Genomic DNA, 26,100 nt, shown 5'->3' with positions numbered 1-26,100 from the left:
AAGCCACCTATCTTTAATCCACTGTCATCGGTCAGTTAATTATGCTTTCAACTCGGAGTACAGAGTTCATCGAATCCGGCATGCAAACTTAGAAGCAGAGCCTGCAGCAGACATATCTGTGAGTCATCTATTTACCTGATTTAAGTTAAACAATGGTACCAAGATCTGGCCTATCAATAAGATCTGGCCCGATTATAGGCTTTACACTTTAGACCAGTCACCAAATAAATGCATGATAGAAAACAATCAAGAGAAAACTCTGGAAAAGGTAAGTGGATATGAATTGACAATCAATGTTAACCGTCTCGTTGCTCGCCAAATATCATACTTTCGCAAATTAAGTTACAAAATATAAAGGTTTGCCCAAACAATTTATTACTTCAGTCCTCTCATCGCTTCAAACCTGCTAATGCCGCCACCATGATACATAAAAATTGGAGTTAGATTTGTGTGCACAGTTAAATGGTGTCTACTCTGACCTTATGGAATATTTAGCAATGTAATTATGGAAATGGCACTCCGCAAGGTGACGCATGATAACCTAACTATACCATGGAACCTACGGAGCAACACATCGGTTCCAAGAGCAAAAAACATCCAAAATCACTAGCATCATAGCTCACAGAAACCATCAAATCAAAATCAAAATCCATGGCTGTGCACCACAAAATTCCAAATGCAATACCACCTCTTATCTGATGATCCTAATCTATACAGCAATCAGAACAGTAGCAGCAATTGCAGCTAGAATCTTTTGCCACAAACTGACTAAATAATGTTACAAACTCCTTTACTAGACAGCAGCACCAAACAACCTACAAAGGGCTTCACATGCAGGCACCTAGAGGATAGAAGTCGCAACCTATGTCACCATCCATGAATGCAATGTCATCCTTGTCCTGCAGGGCACAATGTAACACAGTTAGATACCTGAGAAACATCACACCTGTAAATTCTGCAATACAAATAAGTGAACTGTGTAATTCTTGATTGTTTATATTCAACTCAGAGATAGCACGAAATGGACTAAAATGGATAAAAGAATGAACGAAAACATGCCGGAAGGTAGAATGGCGAAAAAACTACTCTAATAATGATAACAAGACCCTCAAGATGCAGATAGAAGAAAGGATATGCCTGACCAGCTTCCCTTGGAAATAAGCTTTCAAAGACAAATCAAATCCACCATCACCCAAATTATCCAAATAAATAGGAAGAACAAATTGAATTTATAGTCAGTGTATTCTGATGTATTATGCCAGAATTTTAAATAGTTTGCACATGAAATGGATGCGCTCTCATAGGAGAATTTTCTTTTGGAATGTGGCACTTGATGCTATTCAAGCACAATATTATGGAATAGCTCCTCTACCAACATAATGGACCCCGAAATTTTACAAAGGAAAGACACTTACCCTGGGGGAAAAAAAGCTCATGTGTAAGTTAAGAATTTTCAGCAGAAAAAATATTAATCTGATTTGACGACAAAGATAGGAAAGATTGGACGAGCCAACAATGTGCAGGAAAATCACAGCCAAAAACAAAACTGACAAAACAACCTCAGCCATATTTCTTCTATCATATCCCAACTGTAGTCTAAGAGGTACAATCTTGTAATCTACCAGGTTTGACAACATTCCAAATAAAGCAATTGCAAGTGATACAAAAGGCTCCGTTTACCCCAGTGATTTCGTAAAACCTTGAATATCATAGTAATGTTAGACACCCCAAGAATATTTTGAATCTTCCATTTTAGAATTGCAAATATTGATCCAAGCAACTAAGTTAATGACCCCTTGTATGAGGTCCTAATTCATAATAGTTTCATTGGAAGAATCTTTCTAGGAGATTTGTTGTTCAGGAACCGATGAATATCCAAGCACTTAAATAGTAAATCCAACAAAGTAAATGTGGAATCATGTCGAAAACATTGTGACTTAACGGTAGTTACAAACTAAAAATAGATAGAAGTAGTACTGGGAAAAAAGGATAGGAAATTCAGAATTTATGTTGACGTCCAATGATGCACGGTAATATTTCAAGAATTAAATCAGGCCTATTCCAGATTTGCCTCAAAGAACACAAGATATAAATAATTTATGGTAATCTACACCTCAAGTTTTAATTTTAGCAAATTGTTTCAGTGGAAATTCTATCACGGTTACTAATGTGAAATATAATAACACATTCAGTGGCGTAGGACTACCAGACAGGCAACAAGTCCAGACCACTGAAAGAGTTGGTGAGCATCGCAACTTAGTTTCAAATTCTTGTTGTATTTTCTTTCAAGGTATCCACTTTCACCAATTTATGTACAATCATAACTTTTGATTATATAGCCTATCCGTGTTTCTATGACTCGCATAAATTATCTCAGACAGATATTACACTCTGAGATCCTTCCTGACATCATAGCATTCACAATGGCCAAAGTAACCAGATTTAGACCTCAAAATTCCAAATATGAAGGTTTCCCTTTGCATTATATGTTATATATGGTTGTTTACCATAATTAAAAATTCCATCAGAGACATCACATTTCTTATCTTCCACACTTGTTGATCTACTTGCAAGACACATGTAAATAACTCTCCTTGATATCCCTTATTAATGTTTGAGGAATTAGCTCCAACTATAATGATGCCAACATCCTTTGGCAACACCTACGTGACATGGACTCGTATCCCCCGACTAGATAAATTTATTGCTCATTTGCAACATTAGGGAAACAAATGCAAATGCACAGAATCTCATCTATCATAATGCAAAGCCTTTTGAGCCATCTTTTCATGAAGCTTATTATGCACTCAAGTTTCTCTCTCTTGGGATTCCATTGCAAAATATGCCCTTCTTTTAGTTAAAAGACCTCCCCCCCACCCGAGACACCACTTTAATAGATGACTAGAAAAGAGTACACCATGTAAATGCTCCTTCTTGATATACCATGTAAAAGGCACATGCTGAGATCTAGCTCCAATTATTTATTAGCTATCACCTCTCTAGTCTTGTTCATCCATTTGTCCTGTTTTCCTTAAAACAAGCATGAAACCATGCGACTTACTGATTTCCCCACAGACATCTAATGTGATGTCATACATATCGTACCCCATTATTGCCTTGAATTCATCATTATATGTACAAGGAATTGACCGTCACCACTAAGAAATATTATAATTCATGCAATACAATTTTGATGCATGTTTCTGCTGTATCTAGATTAAGGCTGCAAATGGGTCGGGTCGACCCGGGACCCGACCCGACCCGACCCGCTTTAGACCCGACCCGACCCGAATTTTAGGACCCGCGGGGCCGGGTCGGGTCGGGTCCACCCAATCTTGATCCGGGACCCGACCCGACCCGTTACTATATAAAGCTAAATGCCTAAATCCTGCCTTCTCGCCTTCGGCCGCCCACGTGGTCCTACTCAAGCGCCGTACTGCATTCTCCAGTCCACTGTCCATTCTCCATCAGTCCGTCGTTGTCCGTCTCCATTCTCTCGATCTCTTCTCTAGAGACTTCTTCCCTGGACGCTGGTTCTCTTCCCCTATTCCACTTACCATCCGATCTTTCATCCTTGAGGGTTTTGAGGTTCTTCGGTTCTTCCATCCACCGATCACTATAGGTACTCCATGAGTCTGTCCATCTCTATTCTCTTCTCTAGCAACTTCTTCTCTGGTTCTCCGCCACATTCCATCTAGTCTTTGAGGGTTTTGAGGTTCTTCAGTTCTTCCATCCACCGACCCCCGTTCCTTAGGGTTTCCAGGTTTTCTTCTATTGACTAAACTACTAGCCTACCCATTCACACCTTTGCCGCTTCCATCAACTGATCAACCAACTCCGAGCGGTGAGAGCCTAAAATCTTGCTGCATGGGAAAGATTGACCTCTAAGGCTCTAAATCCCTCTAGATCGACAGACTCCGAGCTTCTTTCCTCAACGATCTAGTCTTCCTCAAACCCTAACTCCCTCAAAAGTTAAAACCTCCATCAGCTTCTTCAAGATACCTCATCTCAAAGACTAAAACCCTTTCTATTCCGATTTCTCTCCTCTGTCTCTTGATTTTCCATCCTTTCAGCAAGAACTAGAGAATCTCCAAGGAAGAGAAGAAGAAGATGCACGGTAAGATCAACTTCTTTTTTATTTTTCATCTTTTTATATTTTTTCTCTCTCTTTTTTTTTCTCAATATAGTTTTGATTTGCTCGATCTACTGCAGTGTGGTGTGGATCCCTCTGCGAAGAAAGACTGGTAAGAGTGGTGCTGCAGCAGCCACTGTGGCTCCTTCCATTTCCACTGCCCTGCAGCCCAAAAAACCAAAAGAAAAAGCTAAGCCACTATCTCTTTTTTTTTTTTTAGTTCGTTTTCTCTTAAAAAAATAATCTTACTATTTATGAAAATGTTAATTAATTAATTTGAGTTTTTTACCCGATTTCGGATGGGAAAGGGGAGGGGGGCCGCCCATATCTTTAGCCGTCCCATCATCATTAAGGGCGACATGATATTCGCCACGTGTCATAGATGCCATTTACCCGGACCCGACCAGATCCGGACCCGACCCGACCCGAATGACCCATCGGGGTAGGTATGGACCCGACCCGACCCGATCCGTTTTTCAACCGGGTCGGGTCTGGGTCCAAAATTAGGACCCGAACATGCAACCGGGTCGGATCGGGGTCACCTAGGACCCGACCCAACCCGACCCATTTGCAGCCCTAATCTAGATGTGCCCACTCTAACTCTTCTATATACATAGTCTATATATTGTGAAAAAACAATATATTCTTGTAAAGTGTATATCTTATTATAGTAATATTGCAGTTCCATGTTTTATTTATATAGGAGATAAAAGTTGAGCTTCAATGTCAGTATTTCGCTGAACATATTTTTAATACAAATAGACCTATAACCAGTTTAAAGTTTTCCACATAAACTAACATGGGTGCACAGTTTGGCATCTCCTTCCATGATGTTAAGGTGCAAAAATCTCAACGTGTCTTTTGTCACTTGGTGATTCCTCAGCATATTTCTTGGTATAAGGGCAGATTTTGCTATGGCCGCTAGCAGACGCCAGTAAAGGAATGTGCATATTTTCCCATTCTTTGAGAAACCTTGGAACCATTCCATTGATCAATTACCTTATATTTTGCAGCTTTATATTGCCCCACATGTTGTGTCTACAGGGGACCATGAAACCTATTATCATGGCAATAACGACTTCACAAGAATATTCTTGCTGTACAAGAATATAAATAATGCCCAAACACCAGAAAATTAATCCCCTGAGGATTTCTTTTCTCCCTCCACTCTCTGTAAAAAGACCTCAGATCATGTGAAAGAAGAATGCTGGAGCCCATTAATTTTACTTTTACGGAAAAAAGACATCAAGACACCATAATAACAATCTCTGAAAAAAATAGATACAGTACATTGAATTCTATGAAGAGGAAGGTGACCAAAAGAACAGCTTCAAACATAATCTAAAAGAGGGCCATATAAGGGGGGGGGGATTTATGCCTCAGTAGCATTATGCAAAGAAAACGTTCTAAAAGGATCATAGGATGCATTCCTTATGATTCTTTAGTTGTCCTCTATCAATCACCAGAGCACTAGCCACAAGGTAGAGCAGAGTTGTAAATGAGCTTAAGAGCCTCAAGCTCAAAGCCGTCGGTTGGTTAGGGTGTACTGGAGGGAAATATCATACCCACTAGTTAAGCAGCCACTCACCATAATTAAAGTAAAACCAAAAATGTCTGTTACCATGTTGAGTTATTTACAATTCACCATCAGATGGTGATTAAGTGAATGTGCTGTTGAAAAGGTACTGCATAAAACCTTACATAAACTACAAAATGAGTCAAATGTATCCAGGCACGAAGTAGGTAAACAAAGTCATCAATGATACTTGCCTAGTTTGAGCAATCATAATTACCCTATTGCCACTAAAGGCAAGCAAGTGGGCATTTGAGCCTAGATGTTTCGCCTCTTTTAGTCATGTACTTATGATGCTCATTTAGGCAAATGGTCCAAAAGCTCCAACTGGTAGGCATATTATACAGCTTGTAACATTTGAGTGTTCATCTGGAGAACCCAATGTATATGAATGCACAAATTAAAACCTTTTCTCTTGGATCTAATAAACTTTAAGGTTGTGTAGACATGTCAATTAACAACGTAGTTTCTTTCATCCAACTAATAGCAAAAAGCATCAGTGCAGATGATAGCCATGCTAAAAATTGCATCGTGTTGTTAATTATGCTTGGCCACATTACCATAGATAACAATATTATATTCTGAATGCTACCATTGGGCATCCTACTGTTCAAAAATTTAATTAGCCATCTTTTAAAATGAATGTCCACTCTGAGTAGTCAGTCATAAAAAAACTCATTGGCATATATAGGTCAATAATAACACAGAGAATTTATATACAAATTCATTGACTTCAAAATGTACTAGAAGGCCACAATGAAGTAATACATGATACACGTGCTCGACTCACGATGAAATAAATAAGAGGTCGTGATGCACCATAAGTAGCCATATGTATACATGATACACTCAGCAGTCAGCACTCATCAAAGGGCCATGATAACCCTCTATATGCTTGTTGATCTGTAAGCAGATCATGTAGATCTACTAGTATAAGACACCTACCACATGGAATACCAGAATAATTAGAAGGCACCATGGGGACTCAGAGACTCAGAAAAACTTGTCTGAACTGCATAACAGTGAGAAGATTCCAGACTCTAGGTAAGTAGCAAAGTTTGATGAAAATGTCTATGCTTTGAGACATCATATATGTGTCTATGTGTGCATGTATTTGTATTATTTATCAAAACAACATAGTTGACAAGAAGACAGCATGTAAATGTAGAAAGAAGACATTTAATCTTCCTTTACAACTTTAATAGCTGATTCTGTATTTCTGTATAATTCAGGAGTAACTTTATCCTTTCCGTGTCAGGGGATCTCATTACATCTCTACTATGACTGCCCCATTACCATGAATTTTACAACTGTCGAATTGCATTAGGTAAAGAATGAAAAAGCTACCTACCTAAGATACATCCAGGGAAAACATCAGCTTCAAAAGTTATGCCCAATATTACTACCAATTACAAAAGGGCAACTCAAAAGCATTCTTATTGTGATCTTACAACACAATGTAATATAAAATGACTTATATTTCGTGTGAGCTCCTAATTTAAAAATAGCCAGTGGGGAAATGTGCCAGTTAGGAAATTGCGTTATCTAATGTCAAATGGTTCCTACCTATGTATTGGTTAGTGATGATGGTTGAGAGTTTTTTGGTGCAGATAGAATAATAGTTATATTGTGTACATGCTATTAGATATACAGCTTCAGTTGTTATCTGTTGATGTGTCTTCCGTTCTTTCTATGAGTTGGCATGCCTTAAATGCATAGAGATTATTCATAGTTGCACTGTAAACGTATTGTGATGAACATTTGTGAGGGAAAGTGTGGTAAGTGTTTCTTGGTTCATTTCTTAACGAGAAACTTGCATTTGCTTCAACGAATGATCCTCAAGTCGCACAGTGCATAGCCTCAAATTGTTGGCCTTGGACCATCACACATGACAAAATATGGATTCTCAGTATCCAAGCATCCAATCAAACTGTTATTTTGAATCACTATGATGCAATGAAGTCTTACATTCATAAATAATAACCAACAGAGCTTCAACAAAATCTGATGACCAAGCTGGCACTTGTTGCTCAAAAAGTTGTTTGCTTGAATTACAACCTTTTGGTTGTTCAAGTTTGTTCTAACAGCATCCATATCTACTGCTTTTATTGTAGTTTAATTTTGTCAACCCGCTTCTTTATAAGAGGGCTGTGTCCATTACAGTGACAAAACTGAACAATGCTGGTGGAGCATTGTGATAGGATCATAACAAGAGATGAAAGATAAAGGCGATCTACTTTTGAGTTGAGTTCTTGAATTCCATTTCCTTTATCCTGAAGAGCAGCATCCCAGTTTTTGAAGATGTGATAGTTCTATTTTATTGTAAAACACATCTGATATGTTTTATCTTCCAAATCAAACCTTACATTGAGAACTTTGCTTACCACCAAATAAGCATTTCAGTAAGCCACAGGCACCACCAATAATTAGCAATGCTACGCAGAAGACGAAAAAAGTAACATTTAGAGCAACATGTAAACAAATGAAAATGGATCATACCGGTTTGATCATGGAATTGACCAAATCATCAAAAAAGCTGCAGCCACTAGAATTGAATCCACCCAGCGATTTAGAAATCTCCAAAGTAGAATCCTCCTTAAAGGTCGGCTGGATATTGGTGGTTGACTTATCAATCTTGCAATTCTGTTCAGGAACTGGAGCAATAAAATTTGTTTGGCCAACCCCATTTATGTCCAACTTTTTGCTTAGATAACCGTTGTTCAGTCTCTGATTCTCAGCAATAGAATCAACTATAAGCTTACTTGACAATGAAGAATTTGAATAAGAATTGAATATAAGATTAGGTTCATGAATATGGTCTTGATTTGCCTCCTTTGATTTCTGTTTAGTGGTGCCTGCACTTCCGAAGTTCAAGAACTTTGAGTCTTCCTCTATAGCTGAAGGCATTAGCATCGTGTTCCCACCAAGAGAGCTGGCTTGGCACTGCACAAGTCTTCCAGTGACAGCATCATGCGGAGGTGCCGCTACTACACTGCTGGAAGAAATATTCAGACGATTTCTGTCTATGTGTGAAACTACTGGAACACTGGCTCCCATATTAGCTAAGTCATTATGATGAAAAGGGGCATTCATAGACAAAGTGTTGGATGTATAGCTGGTTAATGGAACAGCATCCTGCCAGGTGTCATTACATCTACCAAGATCAGGCAAATGGGAAGAAACACCAACACTCATGTGGAAAGGGTCTGAGCTCATGGATGGTATTCCTACAGAAGAGTGATTGCCCAGCCCCTTTGACTGTGTATGCTGCCGATATGCTTGTGATAACAATGGGCTGTTTGTTACATTGACAAATGAGTTACTGGAGCTGCCAGTAGCCAGTCTAGCACCAGAGAAACCACCAGGTAAATGGATACTTGCTTCCTGCATCCTCTTGTGTTGTTGCAATTGGTCTAATTCCATTGTTGTGGGCATCCCCTGGAGCAACTTCCCATGTTGGCTTCCTGGTACACTAATGTGCTGAAGCTTACTAAGATCATTGATGGGATTGTTTGTGTTGCAATGGGTATGTTCAGGTTGAACTATTCCTGAGGTAGCAAAACCACGCAGTCCATATCCAGCCGGATTTGTTCTACTTAGCACTCCATTTGTTTGGAAAGATGAAAGGGCTGGTAGCTGACCAGAAGCAGCCAATGCATGAAAATTTCCATATCCGTCCAAAGAACCGATATGTAAAGAGGAGGGGTCTCTCCCCCCAAAAGCAGCAACCATGTTAGCTTGTTGGCTTGCCACAGCACTGAGTCTTTTGAGGTAGAGCCTGTACTTCTGCAATTAGAACATTTGCAGTCAGCTTCAAAGCAGGAACACAGTTACCTACTCAGAGATGATACAATATGAATGGGAGATGGGCAGCTATATAACCCAATTGGAGCACTATGGTTATCAAATATGCTCTTTTCTTCAAAATATTGCTCCTTCATTACACTAAACATTCAAGAGGACTTGACTAATTGGACATTAGAACAACATCTACTAATGTCCAGGACATCATCAAGTACAAAAAGGCCCTATTTATCAGGATAACAGTACAGGAATTTTTGGCAGTGTTTACCTCAATACCAGCATAGCATGCCAATTCAAAAAAAAAAAAAAGAGAGGGGGAAAAGGAAATCGACAACCAAAACAAATGGAGTACCTGTAGGTGGCTTGCAACATTTTCCCTTGTGAGCTTTTCAACATTCATCAGATCAAGTATTCTCTTAGGCACAGCCTCTGTAACAGAAAGATAAACAGAAACATCAAGCACAAACTTTTCAGTAACATTCAGTCCATCCCTAAAACAGGAAGTGACAAAAAACAGTTGTGGCAGGAAAGATCTTACTGTCAATTCCCAACTGATTGACAGCAGCTACAAATTTTCGATGCAGCTCAACGGACCACACAACCCTCGGCTTTTTCTGAGTGGACAGTTCTTCATTCTCATGCATGTTTTCCTGACCATCATCTTCATCATCCTCATTCTGGTCCTTCCTCTTTCTGTTGAGTTTCCCGCCATGATCAGATGATCCACCAGTAGTCTGACCCTGCTGGGCCTTATCGGAATCATCCCCGTTATCATAATTATTATGATCTTTGCTATCAAATTTCCTCCTCCTAACCACATGCTGCCATATGTTCCTGAGTTCTTCAATCCGAACAGGTTTCAAAAGATAGTCGCAGGCACCATGGGCTATCCCCTTCATCACTGCTTTGGTCTCACCATTGGCCGATAGCACTGTATTACAGATTTTCTTTGTTCAGCAACTGCGTTTACTAACAACTAAAAATTTCAAGATATGACTGACAAAAACTCAATAAATATATTAAGGTACCACAGCGATGCTAAAAAGCACAAATGGAGTATAAAACCATTTTTAATCAAAAATCTTTCTTGTCACTGTTAAACGTATTCTGTCTATAAACCTACTTGTCACTACTCCTGATTAAAGATGAATAAGCTTTGAATTAAAGAAGATCGACAATATCCTCATTATTAGGATGACTGGAAAAACTGAGACAACATCCAAGACTTACTGATGACTGGGAGGTCCATTTCGAGGCCCACAAGCTCCAACAATTTGAAACCATCCATGTCGGGCATATGGACATCACTGATGACCAGATCAAACTTGTCTTTGTTCTCCCTCAGCATCTTCAGAGCCATGATAGCCTGATTAGTCGTCGTAACTACAAGAACCGAATAAACTCTTTAAACGGATCCCAATTGAATTGTAAAAAAGAAAGAAAGAAAGAAAATCCAAACTTGACCCAAATCAAAAATGAAATTAAGACACCACCGTATATATATATATATATATTATAAAGAGACAAAGGAAAACACAACAACAAATTAACATAAACAAGAAATCAAGATCAAATCTTTTCATGTGGGAAATTAATAGCCTGTACCAATTTGTCCCATAATGACAAAATCCGAAACCAAGATCGACAAAATTAAAGAAAGGAGATATTAAGAGGAAAGAGGAGTAAAAAAGATCCAACCTTGATACTGGCATTGAAGCAAAAGAGCCTCAAGCAACCTGAGGCAAATTGGATCATCGTCAACGGCCAGAACCCGCAAGCCGACCGGAAACTGGTCTTTGGGCCCACCTTCTCTCCCCATGCTCCACTTTCTCTCTTCTGCTGTCATCTCCTCCAATTTTTCCACCCAAAAAGCAAGGAAACAAGAGAAAAACAAAAAAAATATCACCTCGGAACTGCGCTCGGAGCTGCTTCAACTCTCAAAGCACCCCAAGCAACTCTTCACTTGACCTTCTAAACTCCTTTTTGGAACCTAGAAAGAGCTCTAAAGAGAACTCCATGGAAGTGCGAAAGCAATCAAGGGGGAGAAGAGAGAAGAGTAGACAGAGACAGTCGAGATCCCGAGTCCCTTCTCAATACCAGACCAAGAAACACAGCGAAGAGAAGGAAGGATGGAGGCTTTGAAAGGAATCAAGCGAGAGAAGGGCTGGCAGAGAACAGAGATGGAAAGTGTTGATGGAAAGGAATGTTTTACGGGAATTGGAAGGGAGTCAAATAGGGAAAGCAACAACAGAGCTTGGTAGAGATGGAGGGACCTCAATGGAAAACCTCTCTCTCTCTCCTTTTTGTAGTTTGAACTTCTTGATTTTTTTCCCCCTGCAATCAATGAGCACCCAAGCAATAATTTCCTGAACAAATAGAAATCCTGGGATCTAAGGGAGCTAATGAGCCAAAATTAAAGGAGGATGGCTTTATTTCTTTTTGGCAGCTTTTCCTTACTATGTTATCAATGCATCATGCCCCATGAGCCATACTTATAATTTTTTTAATGCCAATGAGATGCTATAATTAACAAGGAGAGACAACTCTTTTTATGAGCACTACATGGCAATTATACTGTTATACATCCCTTTCTGTGAAAGTAATTTATGGCAAATGCCAGGAATCAGCAGTGCGTGGGATGGTGACAGAAATTTCCAATTGCTAAGATGCAAAGGTAGAGTGTGCCGTGTAAGTCTTTCTGTGGAACAAAACCTTGTATAAACACTGGATAGTTTGATTAGACAATTAAATATTTAAATGATATCATGGCAGGCGACATGATCACTCTATTGGGCGGTTGTTGATCTCTTGATGCAGGCATCAGGTTATCGAGTGCTTCATGATTGATGATGAGATTTTGTCATTTTTGATTCCGGGGGGATTTAGTGGGACTTATAATTAGGATGATTAGAATTAAATCCATGAGTTGGACTCGCCACTTGCCTTAATGAGGCCTTTCTGGGCGTCCCTATCCTTTTGTCAGTTTGTGCGGCAGTGGAGGCTTCATAAGCCCTGCCCATTGTCCTCGTTGAAGTAGGTTCATATCTTCTTCCCTACTAGTGCTCTGCCTTGGCTTCTTTTGCGCCGTGGGCCATGCCATGGCCAGCATTAAATGCTATGGCCTAGTTTTTTTTATCACCATCATTATATAACTCTTTTTTTTCTTTAAAACATATTATTAAAAATTGTTTGCCAGCTAAATTTGTTTTCTAATGACTTGTGCATCATAAAATAGTGTTTTTATCCTCATGTATACTATTTAATCATTAGCATGATGGAGTGAAGAGCCTGCCATGTTTAGCAGAATTTTTGGACCGAAATTAGTAGTTCCTGTAAATAAGAACTCTCTGTTACATCACAGTTATCGAAAAGATAAAAAATCAATTTACATAAATAAATATTGGTGCAGCATGAAGTTATTCTTATTGTAGGGTTTTTGTCAAAGTGCTTAACACATCGCATGATATTTGGTAGCGGCATCTTACTATGTTCATGTGCTATACATAAATTTTTGTTCTCTACATTAGTATAGATGGATTGTTGCCTGATAAATGATAGCTTATTCAATCAAAAGTTCCTCTAATCATCTGTATAAAAGTCAAGTAGCGTTCATCCTATTGATATTTTTTAATAAATTAGACCGCAAACACTTCCACTACAATAAGCTAAAATTAGAATAAACATATCTAATTATTAATTTATAATTCTTTGCTCTCCTATGGAGTCCAGACCCACTTTCCAAAGAAGATGGCAAGAAATAATACAAAGTCGTACAAGAGTAAATGGTTAAAAATAACAAAGGAGTAGATGTGTATAAATAGTAAATTTAGAAAGGAAGAGAAGAAAGTATACACCCATGGTACCTTTTTTTTTTTCTTTGAGGGGGAGGAGGTGATGCTAGGGTGATGGTTAGTAATCCTTGCACGCAAATAAGAAAGGAGTGAAGTTGGTTGGAATCATTACATTACTCGCTAATGGAATTTCCCAGAGTAAACTTTAGAAGCGTGAATCCCATTCCAATTTCCAAACGGCATGTTTATAGGAAATACATAGTGGAAAATTCCGCTACGGCAAGAGTTATTTGTCTACGTGCATCACCCCTCTTATCCAAATGGAAGATACGGGCGTACGATTCCCCGCCTCTCCTTCCATTTATTATTCTCCTCTCCGTCGTGACGATATCATCCATCGCTCATACGATGGAGAGGGGTAGCGAGACTAGCGGCGGGACCGTAAATAGACGTCGATCACGAGGCCGTGCCCTCCGCATGTGCGCGTTGCGTGATGCCGGGACGCATTAATGGAATAAATAACGGAAGGAGGAGTCGCCCGTGAGGACGCGTTTCGGCTGGCGAATGGCCGGCCCTGTCCATTGGTGGGGCCCGCCTGAGATCAGCTGACGAGGACGACGCCGACGAGTTAGGGATCCTCGCTGGCTTCCTGCGGGATTCGCTTGTCCGCTTCGCCTTCCTGTTACTCGTCGAAACGTGTCCCGACTTCGATGGATGATTGCTTCTCGGCTGTTGGATCCGGATTCAGCCTGGATACAGCTGGGAGCGGCATAATGATCGTCTTTTAAATGCGATCATGGACAAACAATATGCGGGAGGTCAAATATCTACATGCCCACCACCCATGCCTACATTTTTGGGGCGCCAAACGAACCCAGCAGCCAAATATCAGCTCGGGCTAAGCTTGGGATGGGCCCGGGTCAGGCTAAGTTCGAAGATGAAATCGGGGTGCCCACTATCTTCTTTACTTTTCAATCTTTGATCGGATGCGCTATCTACGGCACTTTGGCGTGCTGCGAAGACCTAAAGTTTGGAAGCCTACATATTGGAGCCAGATTCTATTCAGATATCACATCTTGTATTTGCCGACGAATGTATGCTCCTGGTGCGGGCTATGAGGAGAGCAGCCTAGAAAGTATGGAGAATTCTGGAGAGATACTGTGCAACCTCAGGCCAGCAGGTTAATTTGGCCAAGTCGACCATCAGCTTCAACCCGAAAACCAAGCAGCGCAAGTGAAGGCAACCATCAAGGAGATTCTGGGTGCGGGAGAGCAGAAGGGCACCTTGAGGTATCTAGGAGTTCCAATTACAGGTCGCCGACTTCGTGGCATGCAGAGACTACACCGAGGTAGAACTGAGTATCAGATGCAAGCTCGAGGGATGGCAGGTGGATGCATTATCGATGATGGGTAGAGTGACCTTAGTTCGATCGGTTCTTAGTTCGGTACCGGTCTATTTGATGTCCAGTACTTCAGTGCTAGTAATGTTGTTGCGGCCCCTAGAGCAGATACTTAGGAATTTCATCTGGGGCCGACAGGAGGGCAGAGGGGGCATTCACCTTTTGGATTGGGAGGTAGTATGTCAGCCGGTCAAACGGAGAGGTCCAAGGATCCCCTCACTCACATCTAGGCGGGGGGTGCTGATGGCGCGGCATGCGGCCAGGTACATTTTGAAGCCTAACAGTCTGTGGAGTTTGTTTATGAGGGTCAAGTATGGTGTTCACTCTAGGGCGATAGGCTTCCAAGTAGGGTGCCATATCTTCTTCATTTGGAAGAAGATATGCTCTTATGCTCTGAGGGTGCTCATGGAGAACAAATGGGTGATTGGTGATGGCATTCCATTGCTATCTTGGAGGATAGTTGGTTGTCTGAGATGCTACTTTGTAAGGTGCCGACCTTGTTTAATTCAACAAAACTAGAGAGCTGCAGAGTTAGTGACTTGATCATCCTAGGGGAGAGCATGTGGAATGAGATGCGGATTAGGGAGGCTTTTGGGGAACAGCTAACAGAAACGATCCTGAATATCTTGATACCATTGGGGGACGTCGGATAAACTGGCCTGGGTGGCCACAGGTAGGGCAAGGTGTGGGCTGCGGACCTACAAGCGACAATTGGAGGGGATACTACTCGACAGCTAGATAGTAGATGGATTTGGAGAATGTGTATTCACCCCCGAGTGGCCTTGTTCATATGGAAGGTGGCTTGGGGGTGTCTGCCAACCAGGAGTGTATTAGTTGGGAGAGGAGTCAGGATTGCCCTGACGTGTGGTTGGTGTCCTAATGTGGAGGAATCCATTAGCCATGTTTTGTTGGGGTGCCCGCAGGTAGTACAGATTTGGAAGAGGGCTTCCCTCCCCCTGCCTGAGTCCATCCGCTCTGCAGAGGAGTTGCTGCACCAAATTCAGGATGCCATAATCTTTAAAGACAAGTGGGTTCCCTTGAGGAGTATTGTAGAGAGAGTCTCTATCTAGGTCGCTGAGTTTGCCAGGGCTTCCTTGGAGACTTCACTCTGCTATTACAATGCCCAGATTCATTCTTGTTTCTTAGGCCCCCCCACCCCTGGCTATATCAAGGTAAACTTCGATGGCAGCACAAATGGTGCTGGTGGTAGAGCCGAGGTGGAATTTGTGATCAGGAGCCATGACATTAGGTTGATTGTTGTTGGGGGACGAAGCACCGGTGGACCGACAGCCATTGGGGCAGAGCTCAGGGCAGCTTAGGAAGGCATCACCTATACTAGGCAAGTTTTGGGGGCGGAGCGCATAATCTTTGAGGGGCACTCAACCTCAGTGATCGAGAGGTTACAAGGCGGGGGGGCAAGGGGATGGTGAAAACCCTTTGATCTGTGACTTATTTCAGATTGTGGAGGACTGCAGTACCTTCCAGGTTGTATATGTGTATTGCGAGGCGAACAAGGCGGCATACTAGGTCGCCGCCTTTGCTGCCCAACATTCAGGAGAGGTCCGTTGGTCTTATCAAGGAGCTATCCCTGCACGGCTTCTTTATCTTCTTTCTCATGATTTTGCTGGTTGTATTCATGCTAGATTGATATGAGTAGCCGTTGCACAAAAAAAAATGTTCTTTCTAAGCTTGAACCTGCAATTTAGGCTCAAAATTAATTTCATGCCAAGCAGAAGAGTGCCTGGCTGATCGAGCTCACCTTGCTAAGGTTCGATATATACCACTTACACATAAGTTTTTGGTGCCTTAGAATCTAAGATCCAATGGTTGAGGAGAATTGAGACTTATGGCTCTAAGCCTCCAACATATAAGATCCTGACCTCTACCATCACTACCTCCCTCACCCATCCCATAAACCTCTCATCGCCGATCACTACACCACCTCTCCTCCCCTCCACACTGCTGTTGGGTCAGGGATAAATCTTTCATGTGAAAAAAAATGATTCGCCCTCCTTCATGTGAATCACCATTGGATCACCCACCACACGAATCTCGATGCGCTCTAAACTCCATTCATCCATCTATACTAATCTCGAAGTTACTAGTGAATGATCCAATGGCAGACTTGTGTGGAAGATGCGCCATGTATGACACATGAGGGCACCTTGTTTGATGGCCATCCATCTTCTGATGGCGGCCATAAGCATTACATTGGACTCTACAATGCAAACCGTGCACCATAGAGGATTTGTGTTCAAAAGATACCCCCCAAACTCATGGCCGCCACCACCTCTCCTCACATATTGCCACCACCACCTCTTCTCTCGTAACCTCATATGCTCCCATGAACCATGAACCCCCATCTTCTGCTCTCTACTATCCCATTCTATGAAGTAACCTACTCGACACCTCCACATCTCCTAGCCTGGCGACACTGTCCCCTTTCCTTCTACGAGCTCTCCTAGAAATCCTAATCCTAATTCTTCTCTCTTCCCCCTTACTCTCGAGGTTCTAGCTAAGGTGGCAAACGAGACTATGCCCCCCCCCCCCCCCCCTCGAGATGAAACCTTGCCAATTTAGATCCCTAATTCTTCGCTCTCTATCCCTCTCTCCCCCTCCCTCTATTGACTTTCATGGATCTCATTGTGTGAACGCTTTTAGCAACTCTATATAAGTGAATAGATGGTCGTGTCTTTGAAAGAGAGGACAAGATCAATCCTAAACCAAAATCGAATCAATCTTTAATTCAAGCTTATACTAAGCTTTAGTTCAAGTCATTATTTTGGACTGATGCTTGAATTGATTTCTATCTTAACTTAAGATTTCAAGCCATTTGTGTAAACTCATGCTCGGCTAGGTTCGAAGTTAGGTTTGAATTGAGTTAAACACAGTAATTTTAAGAAATAATAATATCATATGTTGATAGTGTAAATCAAATAATAAGGATATATTATTATTATCATTGATTCTTAATTTTCATAAATCAATGATTACAAAGATTGAGAGAATATTTTTCAAAAAGATTTAAACAATAAAGAAAATCTATCATAGAAAATTTTGAATACTACAATCCTTTCTTATTTCACTCCTCGCTCAATTCTTTAATCCCTTATGATAGTCAAGACTTGATAAAAATGTATGGAAAGTACGTGGCTTTTTAGTGAAGTTTAAATTCATTTCAGCTGCATTATGAAAACCATGTCAACATGGGACATTGAATAAAAACTAAAAAGATCTATTTTTTTTCTGTTGCCACTAAAATCTGAACTAAAATGCCGAGGTCGATAGATTACCAAAGTAAAGTAGTGAGGTCGGTTTAGCTCCAATTATAGAGTTGAGCTGATGAATTGCTTGAACTCGGATTTAAATTCATTTGCTGACCTCTAGTCAACCAGAAATTAGAAAAAAAAAAAGTCCACTTGTTGGAGTTTTTCGATTGAGGGACCCTTTGATGCTTAAGTTAGCCGGACTTTAGTAAAACAATAAAAATTTTGAGGTAGAGGCAAAGTTTCTAAAGATAGTGTATAGAGAAAATATATCTAGGGATCCTCATTCATCCCCTTATATAGAGAGGGGTCATCATCCATTATCGAGATTAGTGAGACACCTTGGCTACTCGATAATGGGTGCTAGGTCATGCACATGGGTAGGATTAACTATTTTGATCATGTTGTAATGAACGGTCAACCATAATAAGTCATAGATGCTTTTGAGTTCGTGGTTATGTTCTTAATGGATATTAATTGCCTTTAAATGAACTTAAATGGTAGGCACATGGCTCTTCTCCATTGTACGATTTGATCAGGGCGTCACTTCGATAAGCAATAATGTTAAGCATTTCATACAAAACCTAGGTCAGGCACTTCAGCCTATACCAAAGGCAGATTGACAAATATATACCATATCATTTCTTAACAAATTTTTTTCTAGCTTTTATTTTTGCTTAAGAAGATGGTTAAAAAAAACAAGCTAGTATAAGTTCCTTAGACAATCGAATATTTTATTAGATTTTTAATAATAGTTATTAGAAAAAATTAAATGAACAACACATATAATTTACGACAGATTCAGAATACATAAAAATTATGAGAACATCATCTCATGACAAATGATCCCACCATGACCACTATTCTCGCCATCCCTCCAAGCTAGTCGGTGTTTTCCCTCAACGACCATTGTCTCGCCTTCTATCTCTTCTTCCTTTCCCCATCCTTGTGCTTCCCAACCCATCTTTCCACCATTCCTCAGCTATGCGGTCCCCCATCTCTAACCCCTTCCATCTTCCCCCCCTCTCTCTAACCTTCTTCTCACTTATCCCCACCACCGCCAACTCCACCGCCCTTGTCTCCATCACCCAATCATTTGTCTCCACCCTTGTTATCCCCACCACCCCCACCTCCACCGCCTCCGCCTCCACCATTTTCCAATTATTTTCCTCTCATCCCTCTTGATGTGATTGCCGTTGCTGCGGACATCAAAACCAGACCTGACGTAAAACATTAAACAACTGTTGCCGCGTACTATTAATTTTTTTCCCTTACAATGGATGGCCATACAGTTCTAGCATGGATATACTTGAGAAAATCAGAAAACAACATATCACGGAGTGCTCTAAACAGGTCTCTTTCTCCAACCCACAGTCTTCTCCAAGTGATCAGCCACGTACGAGGCCACCCAATCCGTGATCTCATTAACCTCTCTGTAAATATGTCCGATATGGAACACATCGCCTCTTATCATGGCTTGGATGTTTTGGAGTAGAGGGTGGTGCACATCCGCACCACTAGTGTCTCTCTGAATCTATGTGCACTACCGGTGTCTCTCTAAATCTAGCCGATCCTCCTTTAATAGGATCGCTTTGGTCCACAGAATATGCTGTGCATAATCCAGCCCATGCCGCGCATACTGTTGGATGGGAGACACCCAAAAGCTGGTTGTTGGTTGGTCCACATCATCATCGTGCGATCGGAATCGGATGGTCCGGTGCCATTGGATTAGTTTAATAATTCGGCCTCCAATTTTCCGTGCACGAATCTCCAAGCGCGAGCAAAGCTCGCCGAGACCGTAGAAAGGGGATAGCCGAATCCGGGCTCGCGAGAACGTTCGGGTATCGGACACGGCCGTGGTGAAATCCGGACAAGGCGAGGCCAGAAATCAGTCAGTACGTTGCAGGTATTAACTGAGTTTGCGAGAACTGAATGCTTCCATCGGCGGAGGCCGAGATCTAACATCTACATGCCACGCGACAAGGCGGCATCAAAGTATCAAACACTTGGGCTGCCATAGGTTGAACATTGGTGGGTCCTTCACAAGCATTCAAGAGAGGAGGAAATGATCTGGTGATGCTAACTTTAAACATGAGAGTAGTTTTGATTTCTCTCTGGAAAAAAAAATAGAGAATTAATCTCAAATATCCCTACCCACCCATATATCATGGTGAAAAATAGGGATTTGAATCTGGATCCGCTAATACAACTACCATAGAATTTGTAAACTTATCAAGTCAGCACCTTCATATTACAAATATTGAGCGTTCATAGATTCTATAGGGAAACTTCTAATTTTCTCAAAGAGCCTCAATTGGCTTTCAAGAAATTTGTGAAGCCTGGTGCTTCAAAATGTATCATTCTGCATTGAAGTCATAGAGTTTATAATTTATCTACACAAAATATGTGATGATAGAAAACAAAAAATCTAAATAAATCTCTAGCATAGATTCCACAGCAATATTGCATGATGAGTGTTAATGTGTGAAATAAAGGATGTTTTTCGTTGAGAACCCTGGAAAAGCCACCACCTAGATTTGAACCTAAGGTCTCTCTAATATGGATAGCAGGGATGCCAATATTGACAATTTAATTTCTGTGAAACTGCAAAGATATTTTAAGGGCAATTCTAATTTTATAATAAAAGATTTTCAACGCATAGAATGGCCTCAATAGAAGTTTAAAAAATTAGCATACATCTAAGTTGTTACTTAATATATCTATGTTAATATATATATGGTGGCATACAGTTGTAGGTTGCATGAAATATAGTTCCTCCACAAGGAACCAATTGTACAAGAAACCTTTTATCTACTTTTTTTTCAACTATCATTAGTAGCCTATTTAGGTATAATCAATTCATCTATCCATGCATAGGGACGTATTGACATACATGTGTATGAATATATGTATGTACATATCTATAGGTTTATCTGGAGGTCCGTATTTGTATCTTTAGATGCTTGTGTTTTATAGATTAAATGACTAGTACTAATCTAACTCATCAAGCTGAGTCTTGGGGTTGAGCTCAAGGCAACCTCTAAGCTAACCATGCCCATTTGACTAACTCATGGATATCCTGAAGATTAAAGGCTTCATTTGACAAAGCTTTTAGTGGGTTAGAAAGTGCTTTCTAGCTCCCCAAAAGTACTTTTGGAAGGCAAAAAATTAGTAAGCTGATTTAGCTTGGCCACAAAGCTGAAAACGTCTATTTAGAAAGAGCTTTATGTTGGAGCTTCTCCCTAAAAGTACTTTCTCACTAATGTTGGAAAGTTGTTTTTATTTTAATATTTTTTTTTGATGACCAAAATATCCACCAACAAATCTCATGATTACATCTTATATTATATCATATCATAATATATTATTATATTATAAGAATAATATAACATATTCTTGCAATCATAATATTATATTATTATAATAATAGTATTTATATTATGATAATATAATATATTATTATTATTATATAATAAGCTATTAATAATGTAACAAGATAATATATTAGATTATATTACATTATTTAATCTTCTATTATATGATTACATTATTATAATATTATATTATTATATTATTATAATACAAACATATAATATTATATTACAATAACATAATTTAATATAGTAATATTTAGTAATAATAGAATATTATTATACTATAATATATTATATTATATTTTATTATAATATGTCAGTATATTAGATTCTAATTCATTATATTATATTATATTATATTATTATATTACAATATTATTATATAATATTACATTATATATTTTGTTATAATTATAATAATATTATATTATAGTAATATTGTACTATTAATAATATATTATTATATTATATCATATTATGTTATATTATAATAATATTATATAAAATAATAGTATTTTAATATGTAATAATATATAATATAATATTATATTATACTCTACTATGCAATACTATGCAATATCTTTTATTGTTATTTTATCATACTAAAAGCACTTTTTCAGTTTACCAAATATATATTAAAGCTTTACATCACTTTAGAAATGTAGTTACCAACAGCAAATAGCCTTCTATAAGAATTCTACTTTCAAAAGCTTTACTTTCCAAATGTTCTCCTTTTGAAAGCTCTACCACCAACAGCAATTCCAAATAAGACCTTATTTAGCAAAGCTTTTGAAGAGTTAGAAAGTATTTTTTGACTCTCTAAAAGTATTTTTGGATGACATAGTGGTATTTAGTAAAAAAATTTGGAAACAGTTTTGGCTTTGCTAGAAAGCCGAAAAAAGTCTACTTGGTAAAAGCTTCGTATTGGTGCCTCTCTCCAAAAGTGCTTTCTTGCTAATGTCGAGAAAGCTGTTTTGATTTTAATAAAAAATTTTAGTTGATAAAAATACTCATCAATAAATCTCATAATTACATCTTATATTATACCATATCATATCATAGTATTATACTATAAATATAATATAATAATAAATTAATATATTATTATATTTTATTATATTATAATTATATAATATAATCTATTATATTATGTCTTGTGATATCATATCATATCATATTATGTTCTATTACTATGCTATAAATATTTAATATTATATTATATTATATTATACTATTATAATAATATATTATATTATATTATTATATTATATTGTATAATAATAATATTATACAATATAATAACATTTTAATATATTGTAATATATAATATTATATATTATTATACTCTACTATACAATGCTATGTAATATCTTTTATTGTTATTTTATCATACAGAAAGTACTTTCTTATTTTAGTTATCAAATATATTTTAAAAAGGTTTCATAATACTCTAGAAATATAGTTACTAAATAACAAATAACATTTTGTAAAAACTCTACTTCTCAATAGTTCTACTTTCAAAAATTCTAAAGGCTCTACTGCCAATAATAATCCCAAATAGATGTCGATTCTTGGGAATATGCATACACAAAGTAATCTTATCTGGTTGGCGGAACTATATTGTAATTTAAAGTTAGTTGATCATGCTTCAAATAAAAAAGTAAATTTAATTAATATAAAAGAAATAAGATTGAAAAAACTATCCATATTGTGGTTATTCTATTTATCTCCTATGTTATTTTATCTTCCCTCTAGCCTTATCTTAGATTTCCTAGATGTAAGTATTGATTCAATGTATAGTCTTTAGATTCTTTGCTTTCTGAAGTCACCTGGCACAACTTTGCTTGATTATTTTAATCGGTTAGTGGGTCAGGAAGGCATACAACTTTGGGCGAGTTTTATAATCGGCAAAGTTGGAGCTCAGCTAAATTAGATGTCATCACTTTTAAGGTGGGGATAAGCCCCACTCAACCCTCCTATTTTGATATGCCAAAAATCTTTTACTCCATTACATGGATCACTGTTCAGCAAAAGATCGCTTCCTCGTTATGCCCTCTCAACTATATATGCATGTTAGGATTATAGAATCCTACCTCAAAAGAGAAGGGAAACTTTTTACCAAAAGAAGAGAAGGGAAACTAAAGACATTAACTTGTTGACTCGAGGGTTGCATGTGATCTTCGATATGCGGCCCATTTGTCATCCTCAGGGATCCACGAGTGTGAGCTTGATAAGTGTGGGCGGCACTATCAAGCATTAGCTAATAGAATAACGGGATATATCCTATGGCCCTGGAAGAGAGAGAGGACATAATGTGGTCATGTTACTTTGGAGTCCACGAAGCTAGCATTCCCATACTTTTATTATTTGTTTCTAATTAGCTCTAAGACACGTCTTCTTTATATGAGAGAGAGAGAGAGAGAGAGAGAGAAGAGAGAGAGAGCAGAGGGAGAGTATACGCGATGGTCCATAGTTACGTTTGGAGTCCAATAAGCTAGCATCCCATGCTTTATATTTATGTTCTACTTAGCGTCTAAGACCACGTCTCTTTCATATCGAAGAGCGAGAGCAAGGAAAGAGAGAGAGGGAGGGAGGGAGGGAGGGAGGGAGCGATAGTACCATGGTCATCGTTATCCTTGAGAGTACCATAAGCTAGCTCCATAATTTATTATTTGTTTCTAATTAGTTTAACCACCCTTTTGTTTTATGAGAGAGAGAAGAGGAGAGAGAGAGGAGATCATACTAGCCAACGGTATAGTTACTTAAGAGAGGAGGAGGATATACCCGTCATGTTATTTGGAGTCCATAAGCTAGCATTCCCTTACTTTTATTATTGTTTCTAATTAGCTCTAAGACATGTCTTCTTTATATAAGAGAGAGAGAGAGAGAGAGATACCATGGTCATGTTACTTTGGAGTCCAATAAGCTAGCATTCCCATGCTTTTATTATTTGTTTCTAATTAGCTCTAAGACACGTCTTCTTTATATGAGAGAGAGAGAGAGAGAGAGAGAGAGAGAGAGAGAGAGAGAGAGTATACCATGGTCATGTTACTTTGGAGTCCAATAAGCTAGCATTCCCATGCTTTTATTATTTGTTTCTAATTAGCTCTAAGACACGTCTTCTTTATATGAGAGAGAGAGAGAGAGAGAGAGAGAGAGAGAGAGAGAGAGAGGGAGGGAGGGAGGGAGGGAGGGAGGATATACCATGGTCATGTTACTTTGGAGTCCAATAAGCTAGCATTCCCGTACTTTTATTATTTGTTTCTAATTAGTTCTAAACTGTTCTAACACACGTCTTGTTTGTATGAGAGAGAGAGAGAGAGAGAGAGAGAGGATATACCACGGTCATGTTACTTTGGAGGCCAATAAGCTAGCATTCCCATACTTTTATTATTTGTTTCTAATTAACTCTAAGACATGTCTTCTTTATGTAAGAGAGAGAGGGAGGATATACCACGGTCATGTTACTTTGGAGTCCAATAAGCTAGCATTCCCTTACTTTTATTAATTGTTTCTAATTAGCTCTAAGACATGTCTTCTTTATATAACACACACACACACACACACACACACACACACACACACACACACACACACACACACGGAGAGAGAGAGAGAGAGAGAGAGAGAGAGAGAGAGAGAGAGAGAGAGAGAGATACCATGGTCATGTTACTTTGGAGTCTAATAAGCTAGCATTCCCATACTTTTATTAATTGTTTCTGATTAGCTTTAAGACACGTCTTCTTTATAAAATAATCATGGTTTGGTTTCAATTGACGTACGCTCCCTAGTTCCTTCAAGCACGCTTGCTTAGGCCCTGTTTGGGGGAGCTGTTGGCAGTAGAGCTGTTGGAAGTAGAGCTGTCTGAAGTAGAGCTGTTATAAAAAGCTGTTTGCTGTTTGGTAACTACATTCGTAAAGTGCTGTGGTACTTTGTTTTGTGTTTGGTAAACAAACTGAGAAAGTACTTTTGTATGACAAAATTACCATAAAGGACATTGCATAATATTATACAACAGAACATAATAAAACATAATATAAATTAATACATAAATATACGATATAGTATAATATTATTGTAATATAAAATAATATTATGTTAATATAGCATAATAGTAATATAATTATTAGAGTAAATTAATATTTGGTAATATAACATAATATTAAATTATTTAACATAACATATTAATGTATTATGATATAATGTAATATATATTACATTTATAGTATAATACAATAATAAAAGTATAAAATATTATAATTATTAGTATAAATTAATTTCTCATAATATAACATAATATTAAATTATTTAAAATAACATATTAATGTATTATAATGTAATGTAATATAATACAATATTTATAGTATAATACAATAATAAAGGTATAAATATTATAATTATTATTATAAATTAATTTTCCATAATATAACATAATATTAAATTATTTAAAATAACATATTAATGTATTATAATGTAATGTAATATAATATAATATTTGTAGTATAATACAATAATAAAGGTATAAAATATTATAATTATTAGTATAAATTAATTTTCCATAATATAACATAATATTAAATTATTTAACATAACATATTAATGTATTATGATATAATATGATATTATATTTATAGTATAATACAAAAATAAAGGTATAAAATATTATAATTATTAGTATAAAATAATTTTCCATAATAATTTCCCATAAAATAATTTTCCGCGGTCCAGGGGCTCTTCTTCGTGGTCCACGCTCGAGGAGGA

At 38.2% G+C, this 26,100-nt stretch overlaps 1 protein-coding gene and 1 long non-coding RNA gene across 2 annotated transcripts; one reads left to right on the top strand and one right to left on the bottom strand.

Moving 5' to 3' along the window:
- Nucleotides 1-612: 612 nt before the first annotated feature.
- On the bottom strand, nucleotides 613-11,971 carry LOC103724249 (two-component response regulator ORR22-like). Its single transcript, XM_039126183.1, has 6 exons — nucleotides 11,208-11,971; nucleotides 10,740-10,892; nucleotides 10,048-10,440; nucleotides 9,862-9,938; nucleotides 8,205-9,491; nucleotides 613-899 (listed from the first exon to the last, which is right to left on the bottom strand). Exons 1-6 carry the CDS (start codon nucleotides 11,353-11,355, stop codon nucleotides 828-830), a joined length of 2,130 nt encoding a protein of 709 aa, XP_038982111.1. The 5' UTR covers nucleotides 11,356-11,971; the 3' UTR covers nucleotides 613-827.
- Nucleotides 3,313-4,324, top strand: LOC120110617. Its single transcript, XR_005511824.1, has 2 exons — nucleotides 3,313-4,117; nucleotides 4,213-4,324. It is a non-coding gene; the product is annotated as an uncharacterized LOC120110617 (long non-coding RNA).
- Nucleotides 11,972-26,100: the final 14,129 nt, after the last annotated feature.

The sequence above is a fragment of the Phoenix dactylifera genome, chromosome 1, assembly GCF_009389715.1.
Source record: "Phoenix dactylifera cultivar Barhee BC4 chromosome 1, palm_55x_up_171113_PBpolish2nd_filt_p, whole genome shotgun sequence".
NCBI lineage: Eukaryota > Viridiplantae > Streptophyta > Magnoliopsida > Arecales > Arecaceae > Phoenix > Phoenix dactylifera.
This window is presented reverse-complemented; position numbering and strand designations above follow the sequence as displayed.